General features: G+C 40.1%; 2 protein-coding genes across 2 annotated transcripts; both read left to right on the top strand.

Moving 5' to 3' along the window:
* Positions 1–1,450: 1,450 nt before the first annotated feature.
* Positions 1,451–5,492, top strand: LOC104449700 (eukaryotic translation initiation factor 3 subunit I). Its single transcript, XM_010063942.3, has 8 exons — positions 1,451–1,829; positions 1,916–2,131; positions 3,135–3,262; positions 3,409–3,528; positions 3,614–3,703; positions 4,487–4,573; positions 4,666–4,745; positions 5,108–5,492. Exons 1-8 carry the CDS (start codon positions 1,646–1,648, stop codon positions 5,181–5,183), a joined length of 981 nt encoding a protein of 326 aa, XP_010062244.1. The 5' UTR covers positions 1,451–1,645; the 3' UTR covers positions 5,184–5,492.
* A 3,392-nt stretch (positions 5,493–8,884) lies between these two features.
* LOC104449699 (U-box domain-containing protein 4) lies at positions 8,885–12,214 on the top strand. The gene is made up of 2 exons (XM_010063941.3): positions 8,885–9,239; positions 11,043–12,214. Exons 1-2 carry the CDS (start codon positions 8,947–8,949, stop codon positions 11,893–11,895), a joined length of 1,146 nt encoding a protein of 381 aa, XP_010062243.2. The 5' UTR covers positions 8,885–8,946; the 3' UTR covers positions 11,896–12,214.
* The last annotated feature ends 903 nt before the right edge of the window (positions 12,215–13,117 follow it).

Genomic DNA, 13,117 nt, shown 5'->3' with positions numbered 1-13,117 from the left:
TTCGAGATTATACCCCATTTCCACGGATATAATGATGTACCCGTCACCGGAAATGATGTAAACTGTTGCGACCGGACTGTCCTCTGCATTACAGTCTCTTCCTTCGCAATTACCAGTGGCGCAATTGCGAGGAGCCAATCCATCTGAAGTGCATCCAGTACCGAAAAAGCCATAGCCTTCCCACCCGTCTGGCAGAGTATACGACTGTTCTTTACTTGGATCAATTGCACTGAGACTGGTGCTATTGTTAATTTTCACTGAATCGCCTTTAGGAATCAGTGATGGATATATTGGTATTGGGCAAGTGTTGCCATTAGACTAGTGTAAAACTCGCTGAAGCAAAGACAGGCATTCCTCCTACAGATTCATAAAACAGATAGTTAAAAACATCATAAAGCGATTAAAGAATATAAATGACAACAAAAAAAGTGGTCCAATTGCAGGTAGCTTCCCAAATGTATTGGGATTGATCCAGTGAGAAACAACCAAAAAAAAAAAAAAAAAAAAAAAACCTAAGAAAAGAGGATGACGCCTCACAAGAAGATCCTTACATGGCAATGTTGTTCATTATTGAAAGACATTGCCAATAGTAAGTAAAAAATTGAAAAGTTTGTTGTTCGTTATTGATTTTGTAACAGCTTATCTTATTTTTGTTCATCTTATTTCCAAAGCTCACTCTTTTGTTAAACTTTTTATTTTAATTTCATTAGTCTAAAATATGTAAGCAATCTCTTTATTTATCTCTATCAATGAATTTATCTTTTTTCCTTATTTTATTGGCAAGATACTTTTACATAGAACATAACGGTAGAAAAATACCTATAAATAAATTAAAAACATAAGACATCTTGATGTTTTTCATAAATAGTTCATGGATAATATTAATTTTTTTCAATCCACATAATGATACTTCACAAACAATTTAAAAAATAGCTCTTATCTTATGCAATGTTTTAATTAATTAAATTTTATCTTCTGAAATTCAAGTGGGAGAATGTCTTGTGATTTTATTCTAGAGAATTTTCAAAAAGAGTTTTTTTTTTCTTTTTTTATTTATGCCTTATGTAATCATCTCCTTATTTTTACGTGCATGTAAAATAAAATCGATAAGAATGGATTTTATTGTGATAAATATATAAACAAGTCAATGTGTTAAAAAGTAGTATATTTTAAATTTGTTTTATATTCTACTCGGTAATTTCAATTTATCTATAAATTTACTCGATGACGATGTAGAAAATAATCAGGTATATATATCTTTTTAGCAAAATGAACTTTTAACAAAAACATATTGCATTTAATAAGTATGGGAAATATACAATAAACAAAAATTAAATATGTGAAATTCTTAATTAAGGTAAATTGATCCTATTCTAAATATAAAAACCTGAAAAATAAGGAAAGAGCACCGCCCTATAATACGTTTCTGGAAATTAATAAAATACTCTTCTCTTGTGCTCCCCGATAAGCATCGTCTTCTGCCCACACCGCTCGGCTAGGGTTTCTCTCCAACAGCGCACGGACAGGAAGAGCAGAGACCCGCCGGCGGTTACACCCTTCTCCGCCGCCCCCCGCCGAATCGAGGCCGTAGCAGCCCCGCCGGAGCTCCGAAAAGTGAGGGCGTTTTCCGATTCAATCGCCGACCATGAGGCCGATCCTGATGAAGGGCCACGAGAGGCCGCTGACGTTCCTCAAGTACAACCGGGAGGGCGACCTCCTCTTCTCCTGCGCCAAGGACCACACCCCAACCGTCTGGTTCGCCGACAACGGCGAGCGCCTCGGCACCTACCGCGGCCACAACGGCGCCGTCTGGTGCTGCGACGTCTCCCGTAAGTTCCCCCACCCCACGTCGCTTCTGATTTTCGGTTTCGGTTTACTGAATCTCTGGTCGCGTGCCGTCTCGTGTTGTTTGAAGGGGATTCGATGAGGCTGATTACCGGAAGCGCGGACACGACGGCGAAGCTGTGGAGCGTGCAGAACGGGACGCAGCTGTTCACGTTCAACTTCGATTCGCCGGCGAGGTCGGTGGATTTCTCCATCGGCGATAAGCTCGCGGTGATCACCACCGATCCTTTCATGGAGCTGCCTTCGGCTATTCACGTTAAGCGCATTGCCAGAGACCCTGCCGACCGTAAGTGCGAGGTCTTTGCGGCCTCTTCATATTAGGAAAAATCACATTGTGGCGTGATTCAAGAAATTATTCGTGTTGTGTAGCATGGTTTAAGGACTTGAATCAGTGGGGGCTCGTGTCTTAGATTCCCGTTTGTTATGTTTTAGTTACTTGGACCTATGCGCTTCCTGATTATGAATGTTTTTAAGATGCATTGGCTTGTATGCTCCTAGAAATTAGCAACCCGACTTTACCCCGATATTTGGCTCCGGCCCTTAGGTGTTAAGTACTCTTTCAAGCGTGGCTAATTATGATTGAGTGATATCTGTGGTGGGCTCTGTTGAACACATGATGGAAGTAGGAAATCTTCACAGGGTTTAGTTTTACTAACTCCTTTAGAAGTGTATGGATGCCGACGATTTCATGGTATCTCGCTATCTATCAGTTTGTTTTCCTCTTTTGTCATACGCTCTTTGACTTCCCTGTATTTGTAGGTAAGTAGTTTGTGTTCTCTTCCTCTTTGGCTTGCACATCCTTGAGCATTCGAGATTGAGATACTTGTGGATAAGCATCCTCTCTCATGGCATGTTTGTCGTGTTACACTTCCAATTTATGGTTGATCCAGAGAGGTTGAGTTTCCGCAAGAAAAGCAAATAACTCGATTCAATTAATAAGTTTGTTAATTTGTTGACTTTAATTCTCACATGGGAATTGTTTTTAGTTGGAAAACTACGAGCTTATGTGGGTAAGCATTGGCCAATGATGTGGTTAGAAGTTTCTTCTTGAATAGTGTCGGTCAGCCACTAGTACTCCATGGATGAACAAACCCTATTTTCCTGTGGGCAATATTCAGTCTGGTGAATTATCAGAACTTTATGGTGAATGTGAATTTGTTGGCCTTTTTTTGACTCTCGTTAGCCCGCCTTCAATAATAGCTTTGAAATCTAGGAGCTCCATGCCTAATTCAGCTGCTCTTTGTGGTGTTCATTTGATGTAAATGTTCATTGTTATCTCCTTATTGCAGAGGCTAGTGAGTCTGTCCTCGTCCTTCGGGGCCATCAAGGAAGAATAGCTAGAGCTGTCTGGGGGCCTCTGAACAAGACTATCATAAGTGCTGGAGAGGATGCTGTAATTCGCATTTGGGACTCTGAGGTATACAGCTCTTTTTCTGTTACGGTTATCAATTTGCATATTTGGCTTTACTTTGTTCTCGAGTACTAATGGTTCTTTGTTAACTAGAAGTTGTTTGCTGTTGACACAAGTACTGACGTCTTTGTTGCCTGATTGTAAATTTGCAGACCGGGAAGCTTCTCAGAGAGTCAGACAAGGAAACTGGCCATAAAAAGGCAGTAACTTCACTTATGAAATCCGTTGATGGTTCCCATTTCGTCACTGGTTCACAAGATAAATCTGCCAAGGCAATTATTCCCAAAGGGACTTATGACTTGATTTGGGTCATGTTTCTCCTTTTTGTGATACTAACATTTCTTTCTATTATCTCAGCTATGGGACATCAGGACGTTGACTCTAATTAAGACATATGTGACAGAGCGCCCTGTTAATGCAGTTACAATGTCTCCGCTTCTTGATCATGTATGTCCTCCCCCCATCTTTTTAACTGTTGGTTGCTTTTGTGACATGGTTATCAATCATTCTATGTGGACAGTCTTCGTGGTTTTCCTGATTAAAGTTGGCTCTTTGCCATGTTAGTTTTAGTGTTACTATTAATACTACTAATAAGCTTAATTGGCCATGTGATTCACCGACACTCTTAATGATATCCATGCTTTTCTGTATTAGAGTTAAATAATTATGTTTTTGAGATTATATCTATTAACATGTTTGAGAGCCAATTTTGATAAATCCATGAGCGTTATGTTAGTTATTACAGGACTTGATGGGTGCCATTGATTTGCTTGGGGATAATGACTCTAAAAATTTGGTAAAAACAAATGTATTTACAAAAAGAAGCAGTGGTACCTAGGACAAGGATTTGAAATTCCTTGTATTATCCTTCAAAAATTCTATGGTAGTGCCTTACGCTTTTTTTTACTTTAATATTCTTTCCATGTGGGTCAACCAAGAGAGCCATCATATTCAGAATTTCTCTTCTTATTTCCATCTGTTCTTATTCCTCTCCAAACTCACTCTCTCACTGAACCAGAGAGGCTCAAGCTGATACTACCAGATCACTAGCCTCATCCCCTATTTATTTAGTCCAGGAATATAAACTTTAAAATGATTTAGTTTGTCTTCACACTACTTTCAGTGTTGACATGTGTTCATCAAGATATTCTCTTTTTTTGTGCTCTTATTATGATGGAATGTTGTACATCTGTGTTGTACTAATAAGTCAAGACGTTCTTGTCCTTGCAGGTGGTCCTTGGAGGTGGCCAAGATGCTTCGGCTGTGACCATGACTGATCATCGTGCTGGAAAGTTTGAAGCCAAGTTTTTTGACAAGGTAAAGCATGTTATATTGACTCATTGGATGTTCTTTTGTTCACTGGTTTGTTGAGTATTCCATGTCATTTCGGTGGTCCTGCTTTTGCATAGATTCTTCAAGAAGAAATTGGAGGTGTGAAGGGACACTTTGGGCCTATTAATGCTTTGGCTTTCAATCCTGATGGGAAAAGGTAAATTTGTTTAATTCCGTGGTAATATAATACTGAGGATGATTGTGCTGTCTTAATATCTAGTACAAGTGACTTGATAAGCCGAAGTGCGACGTTGTCAATAAAAGTTGCATAAATATGAAATAGATTGATTTTTATTAAAACATGAGAACTGATTCAACCTTCCCTGGAATGAGAATATGGTGGAATTTGGATGTGATTGCAAGTCGACTAGATGATTTTATTACAGTTTTGCAACTGATTTTGTGTGATATTGATACCATATATCTTCATGTAAAGCTTTAGTATACCTTGTTTGTTTAGTAAAATCATGTTGTGCGATTGAGTTCTAAACTTTCTGCAACTGCGTTTCTGTCTTTCAGTTTCTCAAGTGGAGGTGAGGATGGTTATGTTAGGTTGCATCACTTTGACCCGGATTACTTCAACATCAAGATTTAGCTTTTGAGAAAATAGTTTTGCAGTTTTGAAAATTTGCTTCTGTATTGGCTCTTGATCATTGTGGAGAGAGTATTGTGACAAAGAAACAACTGCCTTCTCGGAGGTTGGGGGAAGTACACATTGTGGAAAGATATCGTTGTCTGTATGTTGGGGCGAGTTTTATGGGAAAAGGCTCTGCCTTCAGAGTGGCGGAATTTTTCCAGAATGTTTATTATCATGTTATTTTCCTATCTTAGATTGGAAATTTTGTTTTCAAGGTTAGGTTGTCTAAATTATGAGGATCTTAATGAAAGGAGCTATTTCCTAGCATGGTTGGTTACATAAAATTTCTTTTATCTCTTCTATCAGCGAGGTCGTGGGGGAAAATACAAGGTTAAAAATTATCTTTATGAATTCATTCAGTTTGTGCGCACATAATCTAGTCGGCAAATGTGAAGATCGATGCATAGAGGATCACTACAGGCTGCGCTCACGCGTTGACATGGCGGTTTGGTGAGATCGTCGATTAGTGCGATGGGCGAAATTGGAAGACTGTCGTGTCATCTTTTGATGAAAGAGATGTGAATGAACGGCTGTGGTGTCTTTCCATGTACACGTTTTGCATCCACCTCGTGCGGTCAGTGTCGGGACAGTTTTGGTGATGGATGAAAAGTTGGGAGTATTGCCAAGAGACGGCGACCTTTGGCTATGGCTAATAATCCAGACTTTCCTCGGGACACATTCAAGATGAAAGTACCAAAGGAGGGGTGCTCGAATCGCTCGTCCTATGTTCATTATTCAGTATCCTGACTGTTTCCGCCGAGGATGGTGACATGGGTTACCGAGAAGCTTTTAGCCATGGCGGCTTCGCAAGTCGCCACTTGCTGGCTTCTTTGCACGTTGCATTAGGGATTAAAAACGGCTTCTAACTTTGGCCGTTCCAATATTTTCTTGGAAGAAAACAAACTTGTTGGAAAATCACTTGAAGTCCAAGAAAGGGATTTCTTCAAACTCTATTCTCCTCTCTTCTTTCCCCCTCTAAAGAAATTTAATGAAGCGGGTCTTGTTGGATCCCTGAATTATACTCTACGCACGCACCCACATGCAGGCAAAAGTGCAGAGGTGACGCCCCACCAACCGGTGTCCGGACTTTTCTCGATTCTTATTTATGCACATTTTTCAGGCCAATGACTACGAACCATCAACAGATAATTAAAAACCTCGTAATCATCATTGCCCGGGGTACACAATTCGTCGGGGTTGAAAAATCATTTGATCGGCAACCACGTCGTTTTCGTTATCGCATACTTGATATACGTGGTCATTTCAAGGCCAGTTTCTTCTAAACCTCTCTTAATGATCTCAACTTTATATGCTGGCGCTGCTGGGTTGGAGCAGCTGTCATCCTATCAATGGGAGGATCCCCTGGATTTTGATGGGCCAATTTTGCGGAGCAAGCATGCGTGATCTTGCCAACTTTTGACTATACTGTCTCATGCCTTTGCATTTGAAGAAGTATTGAAGCGTTGGTTGGTTGTGCTCAAACTGAGGCTGCGTTTTTCTTTCCTTTTATACATCAAAAGAGGTTAATTGAGCACAATATAATTAGGGTTAAGTATGAACCCAGCATGCTTAAACCGCTTAGAGCGGCCTAATTTCTCTTGCCCAATTGCCAGGTCCCGATCACTATGTCCAGTGTCAGCAGCAACATCATTAATCAAATCGATTAGGCGAACCAAGTAATTCAAAGGGTTAGAAAACCCAGCACGCCAAAATTGCAAAAGATCAAGATGAGGCAGCAGCGGTCAATTGGATCGGGTAGAAATTCCACCTACCGATCTAATTGGGATTAAGAAAATCAAAGGGAGGGAGGGATGTAAAACGAACGCTCCTTTGGATTTATATGGAGCATTAGACGTAATTAACGAAGTCCATTTGTTGCCTAATCATTGAATGAGCCGTCACTTGCAAGAACAGTAAAGTTGACTAGCAGGCGCTCGGGGAACCCTTTTTACCTAACGAACTACCTACTGGTACTGCTACCCTCATTTTCGGACCACGAGGTACCCACAAGACGCCTAAACGAGTCCCCAATTTGTCTTTCCCCCCACGCCAACTATATTAATAATCGAAAAAATGTTGGAAAGTGCTCGGGAAAATCTCATTGATTGCACTTTGAAAATATAAAAGTATTTTTTCCTCAAATGTGCTCTCCCTCGACAACGTCCGAAGCTGTGTTGATTTGGGTCTTTCCTGATTTTAAGTGATCTCATAAGATGCTTCTGAATTGCTCATGAATAATGACTATTTATTGATTTAAGTTCAAATTAAAAGGGACACAAAGAATTTCACATCGCTTGCGCCCCTTTCCATTGGATCATCAAGTGGTTTTTATTTATATTTCGAAGGTGAAAATGGGTTTCTTATTATTTATCTACCAGTGTTATTAGATTTTAAAATATCTTTTTGTTCATCGTGAAAAACGAAAGTAACTTCTCTTTTCCTTTTTCCATTTTCTGAAAAAATATGGTAAATACGCGAGAGACAAAGAGGTATTTAATTTTGACCCGATTGTAGTTTCGTCTAGATATCAATTGAAGTACGGTGGACACTTGATGTGGTACCTCAACTTGATGTAACTATATATATTTGGATTGTCTTTCACGATAGATGTGCGGACACAAAACATGTCATAATCGACATAAGAAAAAAAAGGTAAAGCGATCACAAAATGACATGAAAACATATTTAGAATGATTTAAAAGAAAACCGAACTATTTTAAATCTATTTTGGGTACCTACAAATGAAAAATGATCTTTATGATGCCATTTTCCACAAAATTCACTAGTCGATATTAAACGATGCGATAGAGATCTTTGACGTGAATGATGTTATGGTAATCCGTGATTTAGTAACAAGCTTAAGATGTCATTAGTGAAGGCTAATATGATGATCACCTCTTGATAAATTATTATATATTAAAGAAAACTACAATTGAATTTACATTTTTAAAAAAAAATCTATGTGCTTTTTCTATCACATGGGAGGGAGTTTCTCTTGTTTCACTTTACTAGGTGGGATTTTTTTTTTTTTAGTTTTAATATCTTGAAAAACTTTATATTAGTACAGATATGACAAATTTACCATAAATTAATCTTTTGATCATGGAAAATTATAAATTAAATTTTTGATTATGAAAAACCTTTAACCTGGTACATATGGAACAAATGTATTTCAAATTGCTACAAAAAATTCAAACTAACAAACTTGTGGCAAATTTACCCTCACCAAAAGCCCCAAAATGATTAAATTAATATCGCAAAAAGTCACAAAAGAAAAACCTACGACTATGACATACGAAAGGTAAATTTATTACAGTTGTACTGGTTTGAGATAAATTTTTCAAAAATGCATTAACTTGGGATTTTTATCGTTAAAAAATTAATTTTGGAAAATTTATCACATGTCTATCACGTTGGGATTTTTTAAGGTATTAACCCATTTTTTTAATCAATTAACGAATTAGGTAAAAGAAAACCAAGAAAATCTTTCCTTTCCTTTTTTTTTTTAATAATTCATATTTTAAATATATAATAAAACCTTTTTACGACGGGCTGAATACATATAAAATAAAAAAGGAAGCAAAAAAGCAGGCCCCACTAACTGTTGCTTAACGCCACTCCTTCCCTACAAACTTCCTCTCTCTCTCTCTCTTAAAATCCCACTCAGATTTTTTCTCTCTCTGACCTCTTATCTCTCTCTCTCTCTCTCTGCGGGGGAGGAATGGACTATTCGCCACCGGAGAACCACACGAACGGCCCGGAGGCGGCGGAGGCGACGCCCCGCACGGCGTCCTCCGCCGCCCTCCGCCTCCTCCGCCTCCTCCGCGCCGACGACCCCGCGTCCAAGCTCCAGGCCGCCCGCGACATCCGCCGCCTCACCAAGACCTCCCCGGCCTTCCGCCGCCAGCTCACCGACGCCGTCGAGCCCCTCGTCGCCATGCTCCGCCTCGACTCCCCCGAGCTCAAGGACGCCGCCCTCCTCGCCCTCCTCAACCTCGCCGTCAAGGACGAAACGTACCTCCTCCCTCTCCCTCCCTCTCTCTCTCTCTCTCTCTCTCCGTAGCACGGATTGATTGCTGCTCTCGATTGTGTCCTCCGTGTTTCTATTGATGCGGACGCGATTCGAACTCGAATACGATTTCATATTTTTCCGTTTCTCGATCCTTCTTCTTCCCCCTCGTCATTTCTGTGGTGTGGTTGAACGCGTTTGCTCGGGAAATCCAGCCTGAATTTGGTCGGGCTTAAGCGATTTTTGTTCTTACCCGATGCTTTCGCCGCCTCTTATCAATATATATATGTATATATTTTTACTTTCATTTCAATCGGGATGGACATCTGTTCATTGTTTTTGGACGTCTCGGTGGTTATCCGTGGACAGTTGCAGCTGCTTCTCGAAGAACTTGATTGGGGGAATTAGATTACCTTTTTTGTGCAGAAGATTCTTCTTCTCCTTCTGTTTGTTCTTTCCCCCAATAGAAGCTGACGGATGAGGATGATGATGACGATGATGATGATACTTTGCTTGAGTTGCCGCTGTTCTTTCCCTTTTCTCTTTCTCTCACTTGCTTTTACCTCGAATTCATCAACTGGGCAAATTTTAAATAGGAGGAAAAAGGGAAATATCAATTGATGATTCCTTATTTTATCACGTCCCTTTTCTTTTTTCTTTTCGTCTCTCCCACACTCTTTTCATGTTCTATTGGCTGTTTCAAGTCGCGTTTATTGTGGGAAATGGGAAAGTTGAGCTCATCTTAAGCTTTTCTCAGTTGGTAATATCTGAAACTTTTCGCGGAATTATTATCTTGTTAAATCGAAAGATGCGATCTTTAAATTATGTCGGTAAAGTCGCTTCATTCGGTCAACAGATCTCTCTCTCTCTCTCTCTCTCTCTCTGTAGCTGCCGGTGGGCTTTTGTTCTTGATCATTATGTTCTGGATGGCTTTAAAGGCAAAAATGGTCGGTTGGATAGATATTTCGAGCGGGGCATATTCCTTTTTTCTCAGGGAACATGGGGGTGTTCTGTGGTCGGAAGCTCACCACTATCTGACTCCAGGGTGGTTCTTTAGTTCACATGCTCCGCTCCCTCTTTTCATTGCCTTTTTCTTTTTCCTTCTTTTGCATGTTATGCGGTGCTGCCCGTGAAGTAATCCGAATTTCGACTGATTCCGAGAGTTTGTCGGCATCATTAAAGATTTCTGAGGTGGACCCATGAGCGATTTGTCTGTTAACCAGCTGGATTAGAATCGGATAGTAGCTTGTCAACGCTAGTTCTTATTCTTGCATCTCGAATTATGCGCATGAGGACTATGGCTTCTGCTTCTTTGTTGCCATGATGTTCTCATCAGCATCAAACCATTCTTATAGTTATGAGGCGATAATTGGGTGGTGACTTTAGCTTTCCACGGAGTCAGCAACTGCGAAACAACATATTTGTTGCCTTGTCAAGAATGAGAAGATTGTTTAAACTATTGTGGATTATACAAAGTCTCATTAGCTGGTGATCAAGTGCTTCTAAGATGGGCCAGGTCCATAATATGTTGCGACAGAGCTAAGGCAAATCTTACACTGTTATCTTCATTGGTCTAATCAATAATGCTGCTATTACTGTCAGGGAATCTTGGTCAATCCCCTAGATTGAGGAAATAATAGGAGAGCTCTTAGGTATATTTGTTTTGTGCCTTTGCCGGTCTTGAAATTATTGATTGCTTGCTGCTTGCCTCTCAATAGTTGCTCATGCTTCACTGATTTTTATGGTAAAGTAGCCTCTCAACATGACTGGAAGATCGACATTAATATTCATTCCCATTTATCTTGCAGTAATAAGGTGAATATTGTGGATGCGGGTGCTCTTGAGCCAATTATCAGCTTTCTCCAGTCAGATGATGTTGAACTCCAGGAGCATGCAGCTGCTGCTTTGCTTACTCTATCTGCTTCTTCCATCAACAAGCCAGTCATAAGCTCTTCCCGAGCCATCCCTCTCTTAGCAGGAATCCTGAAATGCGGAACTCAACAGGCCAAGATTGATGCCTTAATGGCTCTTTACAATCTTTCGACACATCCAGATAATCTCACTCTTATCCTCAAATCGGATCCAATTCCTTCCATAGTGAACTTACTGAAAACCTGTAAAAAGTCATCCAAAACTGCTGAAAAATGCACTGCTCTTCTAGAATCATTGTTAAATTTTGAAGACAGTAGAATAGCGTTAACATCTGAGGAAGGTGGAGTTTTTGCCATAGTTGATGTGTTGGAGAATGGGTCCCTCCAGAGTCGAGAGCATGCGGTCGGGGCTTTATTAGCAATGTGCCAGAGTGATCGCTGTAAATACAGAGAACCAATCCTCAGAGAAGGTGTAATTCCTGGTCTCCTCGAGCTCACTGTTCAAGGGACACCAAAGTCTCAAGGAAAAGCACACACTCTATTGCGGTTGCTGAGGGAATCTCCATATCCAAAATCCGATCACCAACCTGACACGCTTGAGAATATTGTCTGCAACATCATCTCTCAAATCAATGGAGAGGACCAGTCTGACAAAGCAAAGAAGATGCTTGCTGAGATGGTGCAAGTAAGCATGGAGCAGACCTTGAGACATGTACAGCAAAGGGCTCTGGTATGCACACCCGCAGATATGCCCCTTGCCAATTGTGCTTCTGAAGTTTCTTTGAAGTAAAATCTTCTCCTGTAATTATCATCTCCGGATAAATATTTGTTGTAAAAGAAAAATGTTCCTGTGAGATATGCCAGTCCTGGCCATAGTGGTGGTATCAGGTGACTGGTTGGAATAAACTGAGAAGTGTATCACAATTCACAGTACAAGGTTGAAATCATAGTAATTTTTCTGCTGTTTGTTTGTAAAGGTACTGTTGTATAAATGTTACACAGATTGTAAAGGTTTCCTTGCCTTCTGTTTCCAAACTTCGTGGCTTCTTCTTGTTATTGGCAAAAGATATGAACTTATGAAAGAAGAATATCCACGAGTCTTCTCTCAATGCTGTGCAATGATTTTGTAACTCGAAATAAACATCATGTTGGTTTGGGATTGGGATTATCTCAATTTCTATAATTCTGCTGCAGCCGTCCTTCCCCTGACATGTTAAGTAGTTAGTGAATCATGGTGTGAGAAATATCAAAATCTAGGTCATTTTAAATGTGGCGTATGTGGGTCCCCTGGACTCATTCTAGTGCTGTTGGCTTGGTCGACTAAAATGAGTTAGCACTAAAATGAGTCGAAACAAACATCTTCGGAACTGCCTCTGGACCATGATGTATGTCCCCCTTTTCCATCCACCTAACTTGAAGTGTAATCTTGATGTCTGCCCACCGGATTACTCCATCTTTACCAGTGGATCGATAAATTTAGCACCACCACCTATAGTTGGTGCGTGGACTTCTTTCCTCTCCTCAGCTTTGTCATAGGTGACTCTGTGACGTTTAGGTCATTGTGAGGGTGTGGTGAATGAGGTGATCGAGACGGAGCCATTATCGTTTGCCCATATCACTTGTGAATGGTTTGTGACTTTGCCCATTTCTGTCAATATAAACCTTTTCTTCCTGATAAGTAATAAATCAGGAGTAACTTCTATAGAATCAGTGAGACTCGCTCACGTGCTGAAGGGTACGGATGAGGTGTATATAAAGGCTCAAAACTTGTCAATCTTCATACTTGCTTAGCATTGTTTTCTCATATTCAATTCTATCCTCGAGTAACTTTGGCGAGTATCCAAGTGTAACATGGCATGTGCACGATATCAACAAGGGCTTAAAGGACACTGAAAGTGCTAAAAGTTTTGTATGACATTTATTTTAATGCCAAAATTTTCTGTTTGATCACTTAAATACCACTTAAAAGAAAACAATTACTTAGTGTTAACCAAGGATGAACATGATTTCAA

The sequence above is a fragment of the Eucalyptus grandis genome, chromosome 6 (assembly GCF_016545825.1).
Source record: "Eucalyptus grandis isolate ANBG69807.140 chromosome 6, ASM1654582v1, whole genome shotgun sequence".
NCBI lineage: Eukaryota > Viridiplantae > Streptophyta > Magnoliopsida > Myrtales > Myrtaceae > Eucalyptus > Eucalyptus grandis.
The sequence above is the reverse complement of the archived record's forward strand: the minus strand, read 5'-3'. Positions and strand labels throughout refer to the sequence as shown.

Coding starts and splice junctions, on each gene's coding strand:
- LOC104449700 (XM_010063942.3), top strand. CDS start 1,646: ATGAGGCCGATCCTGATGAAGGGCCACGAGAGGCCGCTGACGTTCCTC. Junction 3,704..4,486: donor TGTCTCCGCTTCTTGATCAT/GTATGTCCTCCC, acceptor TTGTCCTTGCAG/GTGGTCCTTGGAGGTGGCCA. Junction 4,746..5,107: donor TTCAATCCTGATGGGAAAAG/GTAAATTTGTTT, acceptor TCTGTCTTTCAG/TTTCTCAAGTGGAGGTGAGG.
- LOC104449699 (XM_010063941.3), top strand. CDS start 8,947: ATGGACTATTCGCCACCGGAGAACCACACGAACGGCCCGGAGGCGGCG. Junction 9,240..11,042: donor CTCGCCGTCAAGGACGAAAC/GTACCTCCTCCC, acceptor TTTATCTTGCAG/TAATAAGGTGAATATTGTGG.